Source organism: Camarhynchus parvulus, chromosome 2 (genome assembly GCF_901933205.1).
Source record: "Camarhynchus parvulus chromosome 2, STF_HiC, whole genome shotgun sequence".
Classification (NCBI taxonomy): domain Eukaryota; kingdom Metazoa; phylum Chordata; class Aves; order Passeriformes; family Thraupidae; genus Camarhynchus; species Camarhynchus parvulus.
In genome coordinates, this window is record NC_044572.1 from 105,163,106 (window position 1) to 105,182,993 (window position 19,888).

The window sequence follows — 19,888 nt, forward strand, 5'->3', positions numbered from 1 at the left end:
AGGAATTTTGATGATGGAGGTTCTTGCCACTGGGATCATACAGATATAGTGGTGGTGTACTTTCTTGCACAGACACTGTAACTCATTAATTTGAAGTGGCATGGGGGGACCTCTCACTTGAAACTCAAACTCTGCCTTCTGTTTAATATTCCTTTTCCATGAGCTTAAGAGAGGGAGGCTTCATGATCTCTGTGCATGCATGCATTTTGAGAATAATGTTTGGAATCTGCTTTTGCCTCAGGGGTCCTTCTGGTTTCTCTGTCATCCAGCAAGATCTTCAAGATAGACAGAAGAATACTGATAAGGTGGTCTAAAAGAGAAGGGACAGCAAAACCAGTGTAATATGAATTAGTAATGAGACAGTAACAAGAACACCCATATTTCCCCTGCAAGCAATAGGCAAGTAGCTAAGAGTGAAGCCTCTGTGTCTGTTTTTTCAGCCACGGAGATGGATTCTCACGTGCCATGACTGGGTGTTGATCCAGTGAAGTTAGTTACACCGTGAAGCAAGTTCACACAACGTGAAAACACATGCTTATAAATATATGTGTGGGCCTGCAAAATATATGTATCCACATGCATATGTATTTGGGACTGCAGTAATTGTTTATTGACTGATTATACAGGACAGGATTTTTTGAGTAGACTTTCAGTTTAGTTGACAGCAAGGTGGGAGATAACTAAGAGGGTATTTCTCTGTGAGACTTAGCTGCCATTTTGCTGGGGATTCAGGTGCAACTTATTTTACATCTTGTGTTACATGGTGTTCTAATATTCTTATTCCTCCCACGGGTGGAATGGTTCTCATTTTGAGGATATCCTCAGTCAGATATCCTCAGTGTTTCTGTATCCAGTAGAGCTGCAGTGCAGAAAGGCCATACTAAGCTTCTTTTCCTGCTGTGCACTTTTTACCTTCCTTGGAGGACCTACTGACAGACACCTTACTTTTTATGTGCTGATTAAAGTTCTGAGAAACTTCTTTCCTTGAGAGGAGGGATATGAGCTAAGTGTCCTCTTTTCTTGGGATTCCTTGGACACCAGCAGCTAAGTGCTAAGATTGCTGTAGTTGTTAAAGGATTTCTTAGAGTGAGGTTGTGTGTTTCTCATTACTCTGGTACTACTTGGAAAGATGACTCTGAATCCCCTTTCTTGGAAATGAAGGTAATCAAAGGCAGAAGTGAAAGCTACTCCATGTCCTGTGATCAGGAATGAATCATTTTAGCTGGTGAATGGATGAGGGTTTGGTAAGATTCATATGAAATTTTTTCCCCATTTAACAGATTTTCATCATTTAACTGGTTTCATCCAGTTAACCTTAACTGTAGGATTTGTTTAAACTTGAGATTCACTTTTGACATTTTGCTTAGTATTTTCACTCCCAAATTTATCCAGTAGCACACAATACAACTAATAATGAAGAACATTAAGTACTGTCACAAAGTCTACAAAAGTGAACAGATAAGCACTGAGACCCCAATTCACCTTACCTTATTTCCTGGTCCTAAAAATTAAGAGTTTGGTGTGTCTTAATGATGCAGACTTTCTTAGTAATTGACAGAGACAAATTTTCAGAGTGCAATTCCCCCTCAACTGAGCTGAGATGAAGGTTTTGGGTTTTAAGGAAAAACAAATCTTAAAGTTAGATGTGTGTCTAAATACAGAACAGAAAAGATAACAGGGATATAGTTTTTCTCACTAATTATTTGTCCTTTTTGTTTGGTTTTTGTTTGTTTGTTTGGTTTGTTTTGTTTTTTGTTTTGTTTTGGTTTTTTTTTGTTTCTTTTTCATACAAGTTTCTTTTTTTGGCAAACAAAAAATGGAAAAGTTTTTTGGTGCCCAGAACATGGCATGACAAACATGTACAAACGCGTGCAGGGAAGCAATGACTGAGTGTAAGCTGGTCATCAAGCATCCACAATTAGAGGAAACAGGGCATGGTGCTAAGTCAAAAGCTTTTATTTTCTGCATTCCTGCCATTATATCTTTATGATTGAGAGCAGAGTCCCAATGGATCCTCCTACCATGGTCTCACGACAATATTAAATTGAATAGCTGCACCATGATGGAAGTTTTAGTGCTCACTACAGTGAAGTTGGAACAGAACACCCACCTGGTGCTGCTTCTCTTTCACAAGGGCTTGGATGATTTTGAAAGTCAAAATGCCTTCAGGCTATTAAATCTGTTTGCAAGAAGAATGCTCATTTTGCTGTACTTCATAATATGAGAAAAAGCAAAAACCTGAAGCAAGCTCCCTGCTTTACTTCCCTTTCTGGCTTTCTGTACTGTAGTTACATTTCTAATCAATCACCATCCTTCCGAAGAACAATTATAATGTTGATCCCTGAGGCACTCTCTCCTTTCTGTTAACATACCTGCTTACACTGTGGCTATTCCTGACTTGTTTGAAATATTTGGATCAAATGAAATCTCAGTTATTCCTCTAATTGGTTATGTTTTTCCCAATGTAGTTTTTAACTGCTTTTAAACTTCTGAATCCAGTATGTCTGACTGAATTTCATTGCCCTTCCCCTGACTCTCTGGATTGCCTAATTTCAGCAGGTGTGTCCTCATCTTTGGCTTGCTTAATGCTCTGCAGATATTACAGTAACACTGCCCCAGGTATTTTTCTGAACTCTCTCTTCAGAAGAAATGAAAGTTCAGGATAGTGTGATGGCGTATGATGAAAAAGAAATGTCCAACTACAAAAGTAGTTCAAACAAGTATAGCCCATATATTTTATTGTTGCTTTTAGTTATGTGTAATTCTTTTATTTTTGCTGTGCATTTTTGCAATAATATAGTGCTGAAAGACTCAGACTCAGTGGAATTTTGAGCACTAATATGTTGAATAGTTTTGATGTAGCGATATTATTAGTCACTGTTGTAAATTAAAAGTACACAGTGGAATGCAATGTCCAAATTAGTACTTTTATTAGGGAGGGAGGGCAACTCAACCATAAATTTAAGCTAAGTGGTGTGGCCTGTGGAGGACTTTATGCTTTTATGTTTTCTACCAGTTAAAGCATATAAACATTTTGTAAATAGCGTCACAGTTTGGCGCATCTTCTGAGTTGCTTTTATATGGTAGAGGGCTAACTTTTATCTTTGGAAACAGTTCTTTGATTTACAAACAATATTTGTTGCTTGGAATATTATTCAGCTTTGGCTAAATTGTTGAGAACTAAAACCAATTGTTCTTAACTTACAAAAGACTGACGTGGTAATTTAAAATGTTTCTGAAGTTACAATTAATTTAAGTGTCATTCTGTAAAATACGGTGTCCTGTGCCCGCTTAGTCTGTAGGGAGAAATTCTCAAGGTGGTGGGAGATTTATCATAGACTGCACTGAACTGGACTCCCAAAAATAGTCATTGCGCTCATTGTGCTTGGCTTTTGAATACTTTGTATTGTTGCTGACCCTGAAATCAGACCCCCTCTAGCCTGAAGTTGCATAACTTCTATAATAACACTGGAAAGTCCTACAGATTAGGGCATGAGAGCCACTGCACAAAGCTTCAGCAGTGCTACAGGGCTGTGCCTCAGTGACACAAATCCCTTCCTCTGGAACCCGTCCACAGCTCTGAATCTACAGCAGCACCAAGCCCTCCTCTGCTGTTCTGGTTACACTGGGGAGAAAAGGGACTTGTAAGCCTGGGGAAGGTGCAGTACTGTCCCTACAGTACCCAAAAATGGGGATGCTAACCACACAGAAGGGTTCCTTTGTATTAGAGAACTCTGGTTCTGAGTATTTCAGTTTGTGCAGGGAGCTGATTTGGGATTGTGCTGCAGAACAGTATGCTTTGAAGTTAGTTGTGATTTTTGGCTCATACCACAGGAAGGTGCATCTAGCTGTGAACTCTAGACTAACACAACTTCATCTGATGAAGTAACATCTGTCTGATAGAATCATCCTAAAGCTGGATCATGTAACACATGTTTAGTTTATTCCTAGGTCTCACCACAAGTGACTCATTCAGAGTTGAGCTACCGGCCTTAATAAGGGAAATACCTTAAAATACATTCTTTCTTGCTCGTATGTTTTCCTATAAGTTGTAGTTAAGGTGTTGTGTTTTTTAAAGCTTTAATTAAAGACCTTTTCAATGGCTCAGCATTTTTCCTTGTGTTTGCATTAGTTGCACGTCATTGGTTTTCAAATGCATTTCTGATACTAATTTGATATTATTCTGAGAAAAGGAGAAAACCTCACAAGTCTTGTTCTCCTTTCCTTTTCTGACTCTGTCTTCCTTTGGCTCTTCTTCAGCATCCCTTTAGGAAGGTCTTGGTTCCCACTCACTGATCTCACTTCCCTCCCTTCATGTCTGTACTTCTACTTCCCCCTTCTTCCTTTCCATGCTCATTCTTACATGTAACTTTCATTTTGTGATATGTTGTTCTAAATACCTCAGTTTTAACCCAGTGTAGTAAAAGCAGAACCTCTGCTGGTTGCCTCTAATCCTTTGCACTTTGCTGGGTTTCTTCCCAATGTTGACAGTCCTACTGTGTTCCTTCTACTTTTGACTGCAGCCCTCATAAGGAGACATTTTTCTTCTGGTCAACTGAGGGCTAAATCATACAACAAATCCTTTTGCATATCAATAGCTTCAGTGTTCTGTGAAGAAATAGGCCATATGTAAGAAATAATTATAAGCATTGAGTTGGTCTTTGTCCAAATCCTAATGGAAAAGTGGCTGCATGAAAAATTTCAGGAAAACAACTGAGACTCATTGATGTAGCAGCCTGCAGCCTTGGCAAAAAGACCAAAGACTGGTTGAATGTGGAGAAAGGACTATAATTTTGTCTCTGAATGCAGTTCTTCCTTCTAGAGCCTATGCTATATAGGGAGAGCTTCTCCCTTCGGGTCCTGCCATCAACTGGGTCAGAACAAAGATCTCCAGATGTGTCTGTGAGGCCTTTTTAGAGGCACTGACTTACCTAACTAAAGACATTTTTTAGCATCAGTGGCTGGTTAAAGGAAAACATGATGTGAATGCAGCATGGCCGGGGATAACTGAACAACATTGGAAATCCTGTGCTTATTGCCTGGCTTCTGCACCCCAGACTAGGAAGCTGGACCGCAAGGAATGGCTTCAGCATGCTGTGCAGTGGGAACCTCTGCAGGCACTGTCACTGTTTGTGCAGTGTAGCCATTGCTGTGTACATGTGCACTCAGTTAAGCTGGATGGAACACACTCAGGAGGTCTGATGCCTCTCGAGTACTACCCACACATGATTTTCTCTGCACCTCTGCTACAGGTATTTTTCCACATACCCAGGGAGTAGCTGGCAACTCCAGAAATGCTGGCTCACCTCTCTCTAGTTGGCATTTTTTTGTATTACCCTCCATGTTACAAAATACATGGTTGAGAATTGACAAATACTGACTGTCAGTAGTGTTTTATACAGTACCTGGATCTGCCAGGGTGCCTCAAGTCCTACTGAGATGTTTGAATGAAAGGACTGCTTCCCTCTTTGCAGCATCAAGAAATCAAAGCCTTTAATTTTAGCCAGAGTTTGCAGGATATTTATTTCATTTGAGCAGATTGATGCTTTTGTGGCTTGGTCTCTGAGAGGAAACAATGCTTTTGGCTTCATTACACCAGGAAACCAGTGGGCATGCACACACCAACCCTATGCAGTCAGTGGCACTAAGGTGTGTTCTGGAGCAGGTGCTGAGCACAGTTCACACTCCTTGAATCCCTCTCCTGCATCAGCCTCCCTTTGAAAAGTTTAATTTTTGTACTGAGTCATATTGGATTTTTGTCTCTTTTGAGCAATCTGCAACATCAACCACATTATTCAAGATAATGAAAGAAACCTGCAATGACAACCAAACCGTGCTGAGGGAAGTTTTGGTGGTGCAGCTGTATCTGCCAATAACAGTCTGAGGAAATTTTACCCTGCTGGAAATAGATTCAAATTAAATGAAGAAAGATTGCTGTGGTATCTTTTTGAATGCATCTAAAGATCTACACAATGCCTCAGATAGATGGTCTACCTGGATTTAGTTGGATTCTTGCTACTGCCACATTCCAGGACTTTTTATTCTTCATGAGCTAGAAAGGAAGAACAATCTTTTCCTACAGAAGCAACACGCACAACATCATTATTGTTTGGAACATAGTGTGGTTTTTTTTCCTTTTTGCTAGTTTATGTGCAGCACTCATCTAACAAGTCATTTCAGTGTTTTAATATTCTGGTTTGAGTTTATGGAGTCAGGAATGGAGGAAAATGTGCTATACTTTTATATATTCATATCTAACTTTTATCCATTTTTAATGCTTTCTAGGATTTAAAAAGATCTTGGAAATTTCTCTATGTAAAGAGTTGTTTAAACTTTTAAGGAGAGAATAGAGAGAACATTTTAAACTAATATTATTGAGAATTTTAGCATTCTCTTGAAAATGCAATGGGTAACAGGAAGCTTTCTTTCTGTTGGTTTATAATAAGTAGTGTACATGCTGTTAGAGATCATGAATGTTGTAGCATTAACAATAATAGTACCGTGTAGCTCTCAATCAGTTTAAATGACCTCTTTAATATCATCTGAAGGTCACCTGAAAGAGCTTTTATAGAAATCTCTCTCTTTATAATGTAATATTGTTGATGCATAATCCTGAATTTTAATTTTCATTCTCAGAGGAAGAGGGCATTTTGTTCATTCTACTTGATGATTTTAAAAAACTTTTGGTGGGCTTTTGTGATTCTTTAAGGCCACTGTCTGCTACAACGTTTTTAATCTGAACAAACTGATTGAACAGGAAAAAGGTCACATCAATGTGGAATTGATTAAATTCCGGCTGTTGATAATCTATCAGGTTTGACCTATGGTGCTGGATTACAGCAGGATATGATGTTTGAGTCTTACAGTAATACATCCTCTTTTAAACATGCATTTCCAGAGTGCATTGTTTTCATTACTGGAAATAAAATGCTGTTTCCACTTTTAAATTCAGTTCTTTATTCATATAAGAAAATGGTCAGAATTTTGATTAAGTCATATTTCTGGGATTTTTGTGAATTTTTTTTACTATTATATAATTATACCAAAATGCTGAGTTACAGTTTTAATATTCATTTTGAGAGATTGTTGTTTTTTATGAAACAAATTTGGCTTAAAAGCAACCAAATAAACATTTTTTCAACAATTAAGGCACTTTCTTTTTTTCTCAGAACTAAATGGCTGAAGGAAAACATTGCTTTGAGTTTAGTCTGCCTTTTTCTCAGGGTAGGTCCTAGGTCCAGGATCAAGATTTAAAGTATTGAAATGCCAGCTTAGAATATGTGATTAAAATTGGTTTTAATGGTTGCTTTTCTAGGTCTTATGTCAGCAAGGTTACTCTTTTATCTTCAGATGGGATTTATTTGCTAAGCCAAGGATTATTTTTCTTCTCTTATCAGATCTGGAGAGAGATCATCCATCATCTTGGCCAGCATTTAATCTTAGTGGAAGTTTAGATGTTGAGGTGCCCTTCTACATCCTTGATCCAGGCCAAAACCAGATCATAGGCACTCATGTGAAGTCAGAAGCAGGACAGATGATAGGCATGGTGACTGTGTTTTGGTGATATGTCGTCATTAACTGACACTAATTTAATTTTTATTAAATTTCCTTTTCCCTTTCTGAGTGTGCCTGTACAGACCTGAACAATGTTTCAAACTCAGAGATGAAAGGAGAGTGTCATGCAAATACAAGGTTTTCATGTACAATAGAACTGTGAAGTTGCCATACTTCTTTTTTTCCTTCCATTTGTTATTTGCATGGAAATATGCAAGGAGTGGTGCTGGGTGGCAGTTCTTTAAGCATTGGCTGACTTGCAGAGCTCCTGATACAATACACATTTTGAAGAGTAGGTGTGAGGTCACTTGTAAATGATCCACAATGTGACTACAAGCAGTGGAGTCCTGGAAAAGGCAGGACATTGTCTATATGCTTCCTTTATTTCCTCTTGAGCTTTCTGAACCATTTGTCTTGGTTAAATCTGTATCAGTCAACACACGGAGTGTTATCAGCACTTGCTAACATGCATGTCAAATGGGATTCCCAAGGATCTTAAAACGTAGGGGAAGAAAGACAACATATTAATGTTGCCTGCCAGTGCAAATCTGGTTTGAACAGGCAAAAACCCCTTGAGAGATTCAGCTTTCCAAAAGTGAGAACATGAAGCACTTTTTTTTTAGGAGTTTCAGAACTATTATGCTTTCCTAGAATAATACTAATCTTTGTACTGAGTAGCCATACCAGATAACATGTAATGTCTGTATGGCCAATATCTCTACTCTGAAACTTGACAGTGAAGTAGCAGAAGTTACTCAGACAAAGAGTATCAGAAACTCAGTAAGAGCAAATCTTGCCACTGTCCCCAAAGTATTCACCTATTTCTGACAATGGCTAAAATGAGACTTTCCATTAGCATTTTGAGGGCATTACTCCACCTGTGCAGTCATAGGTCTGGGTTTTGCCATGGCTCTGTCAACAGAATGGCTGCCACTTACTGTGCTCAATGTTGTCCAGTAAGTAATTTTTCCTATGGAGATAATGTCTGTTTGCTAATTTCATATCTCCGGGGATAAAGCTGGTGCTTTTCAGGCTGTGTTAAATAGCAGGTTAAATTTCAGCACTAACAGAAAAGTTGGGTTATTTTTCTCCTGGTTCTCTCTGCACTGATCTAAGTCAGCATCATTCAGCAAAGCAAAAGTTTCTGAAATAGGTTGCAAGGTGCAATACCTGCTGCAGTGATGCCTTGGTGTGTGTGTGTAGAACAGGAGCTTGCCCTGGAAAGTAGTTGTACGTACTACATAAATGAATGCACAACAAAAATTTTCACTTTTTTTCTTCTGAGATGTGAGTTATTATCATGAGAACATGCTCCATGAAGTGCCTGAATTCCTCCCATTTCTCCTTGAAGTTTTACTTTCCACTGTGAATACAGTATACAGGTATTCAGAAGCTGATGTCTGAAATAGATGTGTGAGCATGGAAGGCTGCATGTAACCGTGGGATTGTCATGTGCAGAGCTGGTTAGGGACAAGTATTTCCAGGTATCTGTTTCGCTGCATTATTTGCCATTTGCATCTGCCTCTTGGTGGTCCCTGTTGGCGTGACAGCTATTGAATTGTTCCTGGCTTACAGCTGAATGGGCCAGGCATGCCAAAAGATGCTGTTTCCAGTTCATGGTTGAGAGCTTGTATGCACTTGTGGTTTGGAGTCTAATAAACTTTGCAAAGTATTAGCTTCAGGGTTATGACATTCATGAGGTATGAGCAAAGATAAACTGCTTGGGTGTATTTGATGTGGGGGCTCTGGCAGCAGTTACTTGACAAACTGCTGACTGCAGTCTCCCCCATCAAAGTGAGAATCTCCTGCCAGCAGATGATTCTCAGTTGAGGTTGTTGAGTGGGAAATTCCAGTGCAGCTTCACTTTAATATTGAGTGTACCTCAGTATTGGTTCACTTTTATTGACAGCTCCATCCATGTAATCGTTTAATTTTTAAATGGCCTTTAGAATCAATCTGTTTAGCTTTTTGTGTAAAGGTAATTTTTGTTGATGTTCTGGTTTTTAAATAGACTGTGGACTATCCCAAGACGCTTACAGTAAGACTTTCTGTCTTGTAAGACCCATTTCTTCTCTAGTGTTTGGGAGCCCTCTGTGTGATACACAATGAGCACCTAAAGAAGCCAGATGAAACTCTTGATCTTGGGAACCTTGAGCTGATGGAGCTTTTTGAGCTGTTTCAGACAGCTACCAGCTACAAAATGAGCTACCAGTTACAAAAGTCTCTCCTGTGCTATTTGATCCCCACAAACTCTGGGGTGGCTTGCTTCCATTACTTGGAAGGTCTGTCAAGTAGCAAATTCATCTGGAAATAATGTTAACATGAGGGAGCGGGTGGCTGGGATTATTATCAGCCATGGTAATGGGTACCAGTGTAAAGGGTATTTGCACTTTCTCTTCCATGATTTTGATATGCCTTAGCTACAAGCACAATTATGTGCTTGGAATGCATCACAAATATCCCAGGGTGCTGCAAAAGCAGCTTAGTTGAGCAGTACAACTTTTCCAGGTTGAGTACTGTACCCTTAACACACTCAAGCAATCAGTCAGCTGCACAACAGACCTGTTCTGAAATGTGGGAGATGGCATTTAACACAGTCCTCTTGCAGATGTCTTAATGTTCTTGAGCACATTGCCAGGTGAAGTAGCCAGCTGAGAATCTGGCCTCTGATTTTAGTGGGAATGAAACTGCAGAGAATAACCTTCTCCCTGTGCACTAAAGAAAAAGTGTTTATTTGCATTAGTTTTATTATTGCTGTGCTTTTATAGAGTTCAAAAAAAGCTCCTGACAAGATCTATGTATATTCTGTCACCAGCTCTTCCATGTTGCCTATATCCTTATCAAGTTCGCAAATTCTCCTCGTCCAGATCTCTGGGTCTTGGAAAGATCGGTGGACTTCGGAAAAACTTACACTCCATGGCAATATTTTGCTTGTAAGTATCAATCCTCGTGTCACTGGCTTTTTGGGGACAGGTTTCTTTAATAATTTCCTCAGTAGCAGCAAAATCAAACCGTGGGGCTTGCTGAAGATTTCACCTGCAGAGAAGACAGTGAATATTAAATACGTTTATCTTTTCTTATTTAGCCACAATAAATTAGTGGTAGGAGTGTATGGGTATGGTATTTTGAAAGTGTAACTCAGCACATGAATATTTTTTACTTTTTTAGAAATTTCTGATTTGTTTTGTTTCTCTTGTTTTTTGGGAATGTCAGAACTTCGGTGTCCTTCATCCTTTGGGACCCTGGAGTTTCTTGCAAAAATCAAAGTGAAATACAAATGGAAAATCCTGGAGTAGCTATATAGCTTTTTTTCTGGTGGTGATATAGGAAATACTGTGCCATGTCTTGTCAGGCACCACTGAATTGCTTAGGAAGAGAGATTATTGTTTTGAGGAATGTCTGGTACTCTGTGCTGAGTGACACAATCACTGTTATTACTCTCTTATTGGGAGAATTTACCTAAAAGCACAGGGGATACCTGTCTGCTAATTTAAATTAGAACAATAGGGCCTGTTTTATATAAAATTATTTCTGTTCTTGCTTGACTAGATTCGAGAGCAGATTGCTTGGAGCGCTTTGGAAAGGAAGCAAATCTTCCTGTGAGGAGGGACAGCGATGTCCTGTGCACCACCGAGTACTCTCGCATTCTGCCTCTTGAAAATGGAGAGGTAGGTGCTTTCAGGAAAGCATGTGTGATGTGGGAAGCAAACATCACTAGTTTCAGAAGTTTGTTGGAAGTAATGTTTTTAGCTATGGCTGCTTGAATCTCCATCAGTAAGTCCATAACCTAAACCTCAGTGAAATTTTGGGAGCATGACCTGACTCCTCCTAATTTTCAGCATTCCCTATGGGGGTAGGAGCTGCTCAGGGAAACCTGTGTTGATATTTGTCATAATTTGTGTACCTCACTATAGCCATGTGCATTTGAAGGTGTTGACTGCATTTTCTTAGTTCTTCCAATGTGCATGTCAATACTTGTTACACCAGAATTACTCATGTTAGTGAAGGCTGTTGAAACAGATATTTATCATTCAAGAAATACTAGCTATTAAAAAATTTTAAAAACGTTTATATATATATATGTATATATATATGAAAGCTACAGGTTTATAATATAATAAAAGTATTTGGAAAACATTTCTTTGATTTTAGCCATTGTTCCTTGACAGGCAGAACTGTGACTTGTATTCCTGTATTACTTGAATGAATGTTAAACTCCTGGATGTGCTTATGGCTCCTCCTGGCATTCTGCTCTTATGCCTGATGTTGTTAGAATCCAGATCTGAACTCCTCAAGAGTTATTCAGAGTTTTGAGCAGATGGATCTAGTGTTTCATATTAAAATAGAATTTATTTGTTTAAGTATCTGTAAAATTTTCCTAATCAGATATTGTAAAGAATAATTTCCAAAGAAGAGCACTGCTGGTGCCAATCCATATTACATGCTCTATGATTTTTCTTGAAGGAATTGTGCTTCAGTTGGAACAATCATCATACCCTTGTTACGTGCTTCAGAATACAGGAGCCATTTGAAAATAGAAATCTGTTATCTGGATGGTTATAAATAAATTCAAGTCTTTTACTGAGCCCTGTACATACAAAATAGGTTGTTCATTCAATACAGATTCATGATTGCAGAGCTGCTGGCAGCTGTTTCTTTAAAAAATAAAAAAGTATTGGATCCCTTGTTTTGGAAGTCAGAGAAACCTGCTTTCATGTGAGGGGATTTTCTAAAGCAACACTGTGTACTTTCTTCTAGAAGACCATTAATATGCTCGCAGGCACTGGACCTGCTAACAATAATATTTTCCAGGAATGTTTATGCCTTGACCCAAAAATAAATGTGCTTTGGGAAAGAGCCAAAATCTGATGTTTTTAATCAGGGTAAACTTCCATTGACACTGTCAATTGTTCAAACAACTACTTGCAACTATTCCTATTGTTTTTTCCTATTAAAAATGTACTTTTTGCATGCTATACCTGCTGTTTTCAAAACAGATAGAGGTACTTTTTTTTTTTCTCATTTGTTATATGGATAATAAGAATACAGGAGGCTCCAATGCCAACAACACTATTTTTCCCAATATCCTGACTTCAGTATGAAATGCCTAATTGTTACTGCAAATATGTTCAGAAACAATAATAAGTTTTTGGATTCTTTTGTTGATTCTGCTTTATGCTGCTCTTGGCACTTGGAGCTGATGTATTTAACAAGAGTGTGCTTATTTCTTTGTCAGATTGTAGTATCTTTGGTAAATGGCCGCCCAGGAGCAAAAAACTTCACTTATTCCCCTGGTCTTCAAGAATTCACAAAGGCAACAAACATCCGCCTCCGCTTTCTCAGAACTAATACTCTGCTTGGACACTTGATATCCAAAGCTCAGCGGGACCCCACTGTAACTCGCAGAGTAAGTGCTGTTGTCACTGAGGTGTCAATACCCAACAATCATACCCAGTATGCTAGGGACAAAAAATGGTCTGAGTGTTTTAACTTTGCAACATCTTGACAATGAGATTTGCATTGGCCCACCTTGAAATCCCCATATTTTTCTCCAGGTTTGTTTGAGACAAGAAGGTAACTGGGCCAGGATGGATTTATGGAGGGGCAGTAATGATTAATGATTTTGTAACAGACCATTTTCATTCCCTGCTTTTTAATATGGAAGGAAACTGAGTGCATCATGGGAGCTATAAAGAGCCAAAGCAAAATTATTCTAAACTATCTTATGCAGAACTGAGGAACTAAACCTCTTCAACTTTATTTGGCACTATTTTCTGATATTTATTCACTAAAGGTCTCAGAAAACAGTACTTGAGTTTATGAAGGAGCAGAAATCAAAGGCCATACTTGAAAGTTACTCTTTTTTCACAAATCTTTTGAGATGCCTAGGTGTTTTCAGTGCATTTTGGGCTATCCAAGAGCTTGAAGGCCAGAGTTCCACTCCCATTCAGTGGGTAAATATAAGGAAATACAGGGAACACCACACAGAAATTCATATACTCACAGAGATTTCAGACTTCATATTGTATTGCTATTTTTAACCTTTTCATTTAAAATGAAGATTCAGTAACAATTGGAGGAAACCCTGGGGTGAGGCACCACACAAATGTCTGCACTGAAAAAAATAAGGCTATTCCAATTATTTGACAGCACTCCCATTAAATGTCCTTGCTGCCTTAAGTAAATTTTAAGACATTGCTCACAGGCAGAGGTAAATGCAGAATGCAGTTTACTTGGCAAGCAGCACAGCTTTAGTGTGAGGAACTTCTGGTGTTATCCTCGCCATGGGTTGTAGGATAGATGAATGAAACCTCAAGTATTTTATTAAATTCCTAAAGGAGAGTAAAAATTTCTGTTGTAGAGACCTTCCAAATCTAGGAAACCTGATGTTGATATTTCTGACGCAATACAAGCAAGGAAAGATCTGTACATATTTCTTGTGCTTGTTCCACAGTATTACTACAGTATAAAGGACATCAGTATTGGTGGTCGATGTGTTTGCCATGGCCATGCTGAAGTCTGTAATCCAAAGAGTGCTGAAAACCAATACCAGTAAGTAAATGGAGCCTGACATTTATCTGAGAAAAACAATACATGAGTGCTTTCAAATGACCTTTTCTTATTACAGAATTACGTAGTTTTACAGGGATTTTTTTCTTTATATTTAAACAAAAAAAAAAAAAAGAACCTGCTAATGATTGGCAAGAAAACATGTCAAGAGTGATTGTATGTGAAAGATAATAATAGAAAATCTTTAGGGTTTTTTTTAGATTAGGTTTTTCATTTTAATTGAAATACAAGTTTGGCAGATTGAATAATTTGTTAGAAACCTGTAGTTCTTTAAGCTGAACATCACCTTCTGATGATGATATCATCAGACATGAGTTGATAGCACCTTCTTACATGAGGACTTAGAAGTCTAACTCAGGAACAAAATTGTGGGAGGATAGAACGTAAGAGAGTAGAGATAGTGCAGAAGGTAATCTCACCCCTGAGGAGTTGCAGCTGTGCTAATTACCAAAGATGAGGAACAAGCCTGCTCTTAATAGGCCACAGCTGTGTCCAGTTAGGATGAGTGCTATAAAAGAGGGGGTGAGCTGGTTGAGAAGGGGGCTGGAGTTTTTTGGCTGGGCTGTGAGGAAGAAGATGTCAGTGCTGTGAGGAGATGCCCATGAGAAATCACCGAGAAGATATGGAAGTTTTATGATAAGATAACAACACAAAGTCAGCCAACTTCGTGGAGATACTGAGTGCTATAACTGAGCTTATGCAAGATCCCATGGCTTTAGATCATTGCTATAAAAACAGAATGAATGGAGTATTCTCTTTCCCTGTCAAGTTTGTGATTTCTGTGTTGATTTCACAAGGAGTTAGGTCAGGCTTCTTGGCTTGCCTGCTGCAGGGAAGTAACTATGAATAATCAGCCTGTCTCAAGCATATTTTAAGAACCTGCTTTTAAACCAGCTCTTGCTTTTATCCATAATGGCATTAAAACAAACTTATCAGAATGATGCAATATTTTCAGTTGTGTTTTAATGAAGCATAAGGGGGGGAGATGGGTGCCTCCATTCCATGTGTCTGTGCTACAGAAAAATAAGTAAAGAAGGGGAGAAATCTATGTAAATAGGATGATTACACTGGAAAGTTCTATTGCCCTTGTGTTACTAGACTTCATACATAAGAGAAGAATGTTGTAAAAGGCCTCTTGAGTCACAAGGCCTTTGTTCCCGCTGGTATTCAGTTACTATGCAGGATGGTAAGACCTAGCTCATAATTAGACCCTGCCCATTAAGTAGGCTATTCAGCTAAATGAATCAAAAACCTTCTTATATTTTGTTGGGGAATAGTGTGCACTGTCTTAAACATAAGGATCAAGTTATGATCTTGGTTTATGAAAAACACCAATAATATTATTGTAAACAAAGCATAATGGAAAAATTATGAAGGCGTGCATTTAAAGGTGATAAATATTTTGATTACTGTAGGCCAACAAGCTTGAGCCTTGGAACGAAGTTAAAACACATTCTAAACTACTGTGTATCAGCTTGATTTAATAATCTACAATAATTTCATAATCTAGTCTATGGAAACCAATTATAAACATTTTCTGTAAGTAATGTGTTCTAATAAACTCATAATCACATGATTAAAGTAATCAATCTTGAAGAATTTTTGGAAAGTTCCAAAATGTTCTAGTCTACTGATTGACTTCTCTACATGTGAGGTTTATGTCCTATCTTTTTCATACTATATGTAAGTCTTGGGCTGCAGTAAAATGAAGAATAAACCAATTATTTTTTATTTAAAAATTTAAGAGATAAATTTTAAGCCCAGCTTTATTAAGAGGCTTTTATTTCTGTAGGTTTCAGTGTGAATGTCAGCATAACACTTGTGGGGAAACTTGTGATCACTGCTGTCCTGGATATAATCAGAAACAGTGGCAACCTGCAACAGCTGGGAGCACAAATATATGTGAACGTGAGTAGCCAAAAAGATGGTGGGTGAAAAGAGATATTGACAAGAGGGTGGGAATTAGCTGTAGAACACATCTTCCTGGAACATTACCAGCATGCTTTAGCATTTTTTTTTCTGTACAGAGAAAATGCTTTCCATACAGGAATAAAGAATCAAAACTTCAGTGAATATTATTTATGTTCTTTCTTATTAAACAGTGGAAGTAATAATTTGTGTGAGAATATGACATGACAAAAGTAGACATTTTGCAGAGCATTGAGTCAACATTTCTCCCCATCATAACTGTCTGCTGACAGGCTGTGGGTCTCTAGGCAGAGCAGGGACTGTAGGTGCCTTGTTCAGCTCCAGAATGTTCCTTTCCATCACCTGGCCTCTTGGTGTTCAGGTTGCAGAGAGGTTGCTCGAGGCTGCCACTGGTTATGAGTGCTTGAGCTGCCCCTCTCTGGCTGTTTGCCAGTGGCTCAAAGGTGTTTGTGGTGGGGAATCCTGATGATTCCACACTGGTACCTCTTCCCATCCTTGTGTTTTGGCATTTGGAGGACATTAACCTTACAGACTGAGTAGTGAAGCTGGAGAAGCCCGTTCATTTGCCTTTCTCCCACTCTCCCTGTGTTTCATTCTTAAATAAAGTGACAGCATGGACCCTCTTTTGGTGATGGGTTTGTACTGTCACACCTGGGTGTTTGCATCCCCCAGGTAGAAGTCAGATGGGGTGGTGCAGACCATTGCAGTCTCTGTGCACAACCATTTCCTTTGTGTCTGGCCTGATCTATTTTTCTCATCTGCCTTTCCTGAGAGTAGCTTAGCCAGTGGGTACAAACTCTTCAACAGGAGAACCTTATTTGAAAGCCAGAGATGTACCTATATAATTACTCTGAGGAATAAAGAGATTACTTGTTTAATTAAAACTGCAGTACTAAGACTTGGGAGGGGGGAAGGAGGTTTTATGTGATTAAAATGTTTGATAGGAGGGTAGGCATGTTGGGACACAGTTTTTGAACAATATTTGAAACCTCATTGAAGTCCCCCTCTTTAAAAGGAAAAATTTTTTTGCCAGAAAAAGAGACAGACAAAGAGCATAAATAACGTCATGGTTTTTGAAGAATGAGTGTATAGAAGATCACCTACAAGATTCTGAGCCAAAACCACTTTGTTTCTAACTAGCTCTGAAAAAAAATCCTTTATAGTATGGATTGCTCCTAGCAGTTTGAGGTGATTTGCTGAGAGCATTTGCCAGGTGCAGGCCTCTTTAGCTGGCAGCCAGTAGTGAAGGAATTGAAACAACCTTATTCAACTTTCCAGGAGCCTGAGGTTCCCTGAGAGAAACTGATTGAAAGAGGTTGGTGAAGCTTGGAGAGATCAGCCCAACATTTTGCTGTTAGCTTCCCAGTATGTATGGATCAGCAAATGGCCCAAAGTGGTGAAAAGGTGCTTGATGAGGTAGAAGGGGTTTCTATTCCCCTGTAAGTGCAAGTGCTGCTACTGTAATCAGAGCAAATAATTTCCCATTGCTGTTAGAAGACATAGCTGAGCTGTAGCTCACAGGTGGTTTGACCCTAGAGGCAAGGGAGGTTTTATTTACATTGTAATTATACATATATATATATATATATATATATATAAAATATTCTCCTTTTTTCCTTTTCTGACTTAATATCTTGAGCCAGCATCTCATTTGTGTAATGTTTTATTTTCTTGAAGAATTCTATGAGTAAGAAAAACCAAAGATCTTCATAGGCTATTACATCCTAGTTAGGGAACCCACTTTTGAACCGTGTCCAGTTCTTGTCAACAGACCATAAGGGAGCCTGATGGCACCTCCTCAGCTGTGTGGTTGGTAATTTCTAGGAAAAGTCTTCCTTATCCACAACTCTTCAGATAAAAAGACATAGAGAGAATGCAGAGAATGATCCAATTTCTCTTCTTTTGTCTGTATGATTATGTAGCAAGACTCAAAAAATCCGTTGTCCCTGAGTTGTGCTCCCAGTTGTGCCAGGAACTTGGAATAGAGTTTGGAAGGATTGCCTTCCATATGCTTCCCTCATCCTGAAGAAGGGAAGCTGTTAGCTTCTGTAACTCATTGTCTTCCAGAATATTGTGTCCCCTGGTCCAGATGAAGGGAGGGTTTCCCTAAACATGAAGTAATAGCTGTATCAAGTCATAACTTCAGGAATTTCCTGGGAAAGTAACTTCCTGTAATTAAAAGATCAGCTGCAAGCACCCAGATGGTTGGGGAAGCCTGTGTTTGCTACCTGCATTCTTTCAAAAATATTCCCATTTGCCTCTCCAGCAAAGAAGGAAAATCAAATCAGAAAAAAAAAGAGGACATTGAATGAATTTTTGGCCCTTTGGTTTATTCTATTTGTTTGTTGTTATGGTTGGTTTCTACACAGAATTATAGCCAAGTTTGCTGGTATATCTGTAGCTACAGCTGAATATGGGAGTTCTTTGGTGTAGGTCTTTTTATTTTAATGTATCTTATCTATAATTGTTAATTTTAAATAAAGTTTTAGTGCACATAGCATCAGTCCAGATGTATTTTTGAGACATGGCAAAATAAACATTTGAGTATATTTTTGATAATTTAAAAAAAAACTGCTGTGGCCATTCTTCTGGAGCTTCCTAGTTGTGCATTTATGCATAAGTATATAGTTTTGAGATGGTACAACTGTTGCCTTCTCTGGTAAGACTAGCTGCACATTTTCTTCATGCCCACATTATTGTACTATGTTTCTGGTATGAAAATCCAGTTGTTTAAAGGTAAGGACATGCATTGGGGTATACTCCAGCATGCCCGAGTGTATGTACACATTAAAAAAAAAAATCTAATCTACTTTTACGCTTCTACTGGAGGTAAATGCTGGAGATTGCTAAATTCCAGCATTATAAAGAAAGCTGACTTGGAACATTACTTTTTCAGCCTGCAATTGCCATGGACATGCCACTGATTGCTACTATGATGCTGATGTTGATCGGCATCGAGCAAGCTTAAACATCCATGGGCATTACGAAGGTGGAGGAGTCTGCATTAACTGCCAGGTAAAAAGGTTATTTTGATCAGTTTAAAAAAATGTTCACACCAGTAGTTTTGGGTCTGACCAGTCCAGATGGGCCCATTTGTCTGATGGTGTTACTACTTGTACTCCAAGTGTGGAAAAAGGCGCATGAAAATAATCTACCTTGTTCAACATTGCTTGGTAATGTGCGAAAGACACATAAAAGTTGTATTTATGCTCTGTCCTGTGGGATCAAAATAAAACCACACAATCAAAGCAAACAATTTGGTCAGCTATAAAAATTTCCTTTCCTTTTGTTACAAAGTCTGCCATTTCCCTCCTTAACAGAAGGAAGTAAAATTAACCAAATAAAATGCCAGCTCAAGCCAGCTGGTTCCTTACTGCAGCAAAACACAGAGGACTCTCTCTTATCAGCAGAAATAAAGGAGGATCTAGACTATACCAAGATGGAAAGTTATAGATATTGGGAAGCACAGAATTATGCAAGAACCCTCTGGAATCCTTTTGGACTAGTACTCCACTCAAACCAAGGCTGGATGCAAAATTATATCCAGTTGTACTGAGAAACACGCAGTTGAAGTCTGCAAATTTCTGAGTATGCACTTTATACACACTCTGGCTAATCTTTAACAGCACTTAATCACACTCCTGTTCAGCAGGAATTTCCCCAATTGCAGCTTGTGATAGTTGGCTTTTGGGCTTGTGCTGTGCTTACATGAGAAGAGTTGGTTCTGTCTTTTGTGTTGAGGAAAGATGCCTTAGGCAGGGGAGAACGGCCATCAGGCACCTTCTCCCTCCACACCAACCAAATTCATTCCGTCAGTTTCCCCTGCAAACTGAGT

General features: G+C 38.7%; 1 protein-coding gene across 2 annotated transcripts in view; it reads left to right on the forward strand.

Annotated features, from left to right (window-relative positions):
- LAMA3 (laminin subunit alpha 3) overlaps positions 1-19,888 on the forward strand; it is a 105,737-nt gene that overhangs the window by 6,205 nt on the left and 79,644 nt on the right. For both annotated transcript variants that reach the window (XM_030943416.1, XM_030943417.1), the window contains exons 3-8: positions 10,370-10,487; positions 11,104-11,222; positions 12,791-12,961; positions 14,009-14,106; positions 15,917-16,032; positions 18,950-19,068. In XM_030943416.1, the coding sequence (XP_030799276.1) occupies positions 10,370-10,487; positions 11,104-11,222; positions 12,791-12,961; positions 14,009-14,106; positions 15,917-16,032; positions 18,950-19,068 (741 nt within the window). The remainder of the gene's footprint in view (positions 1-10,369; positions 10,488-11,103; positions 11,223-12,790; positions 12,962-14,008; positions 14,107-15,916; positions 16,033-18,949; positions 19,069-19,888) is intronic.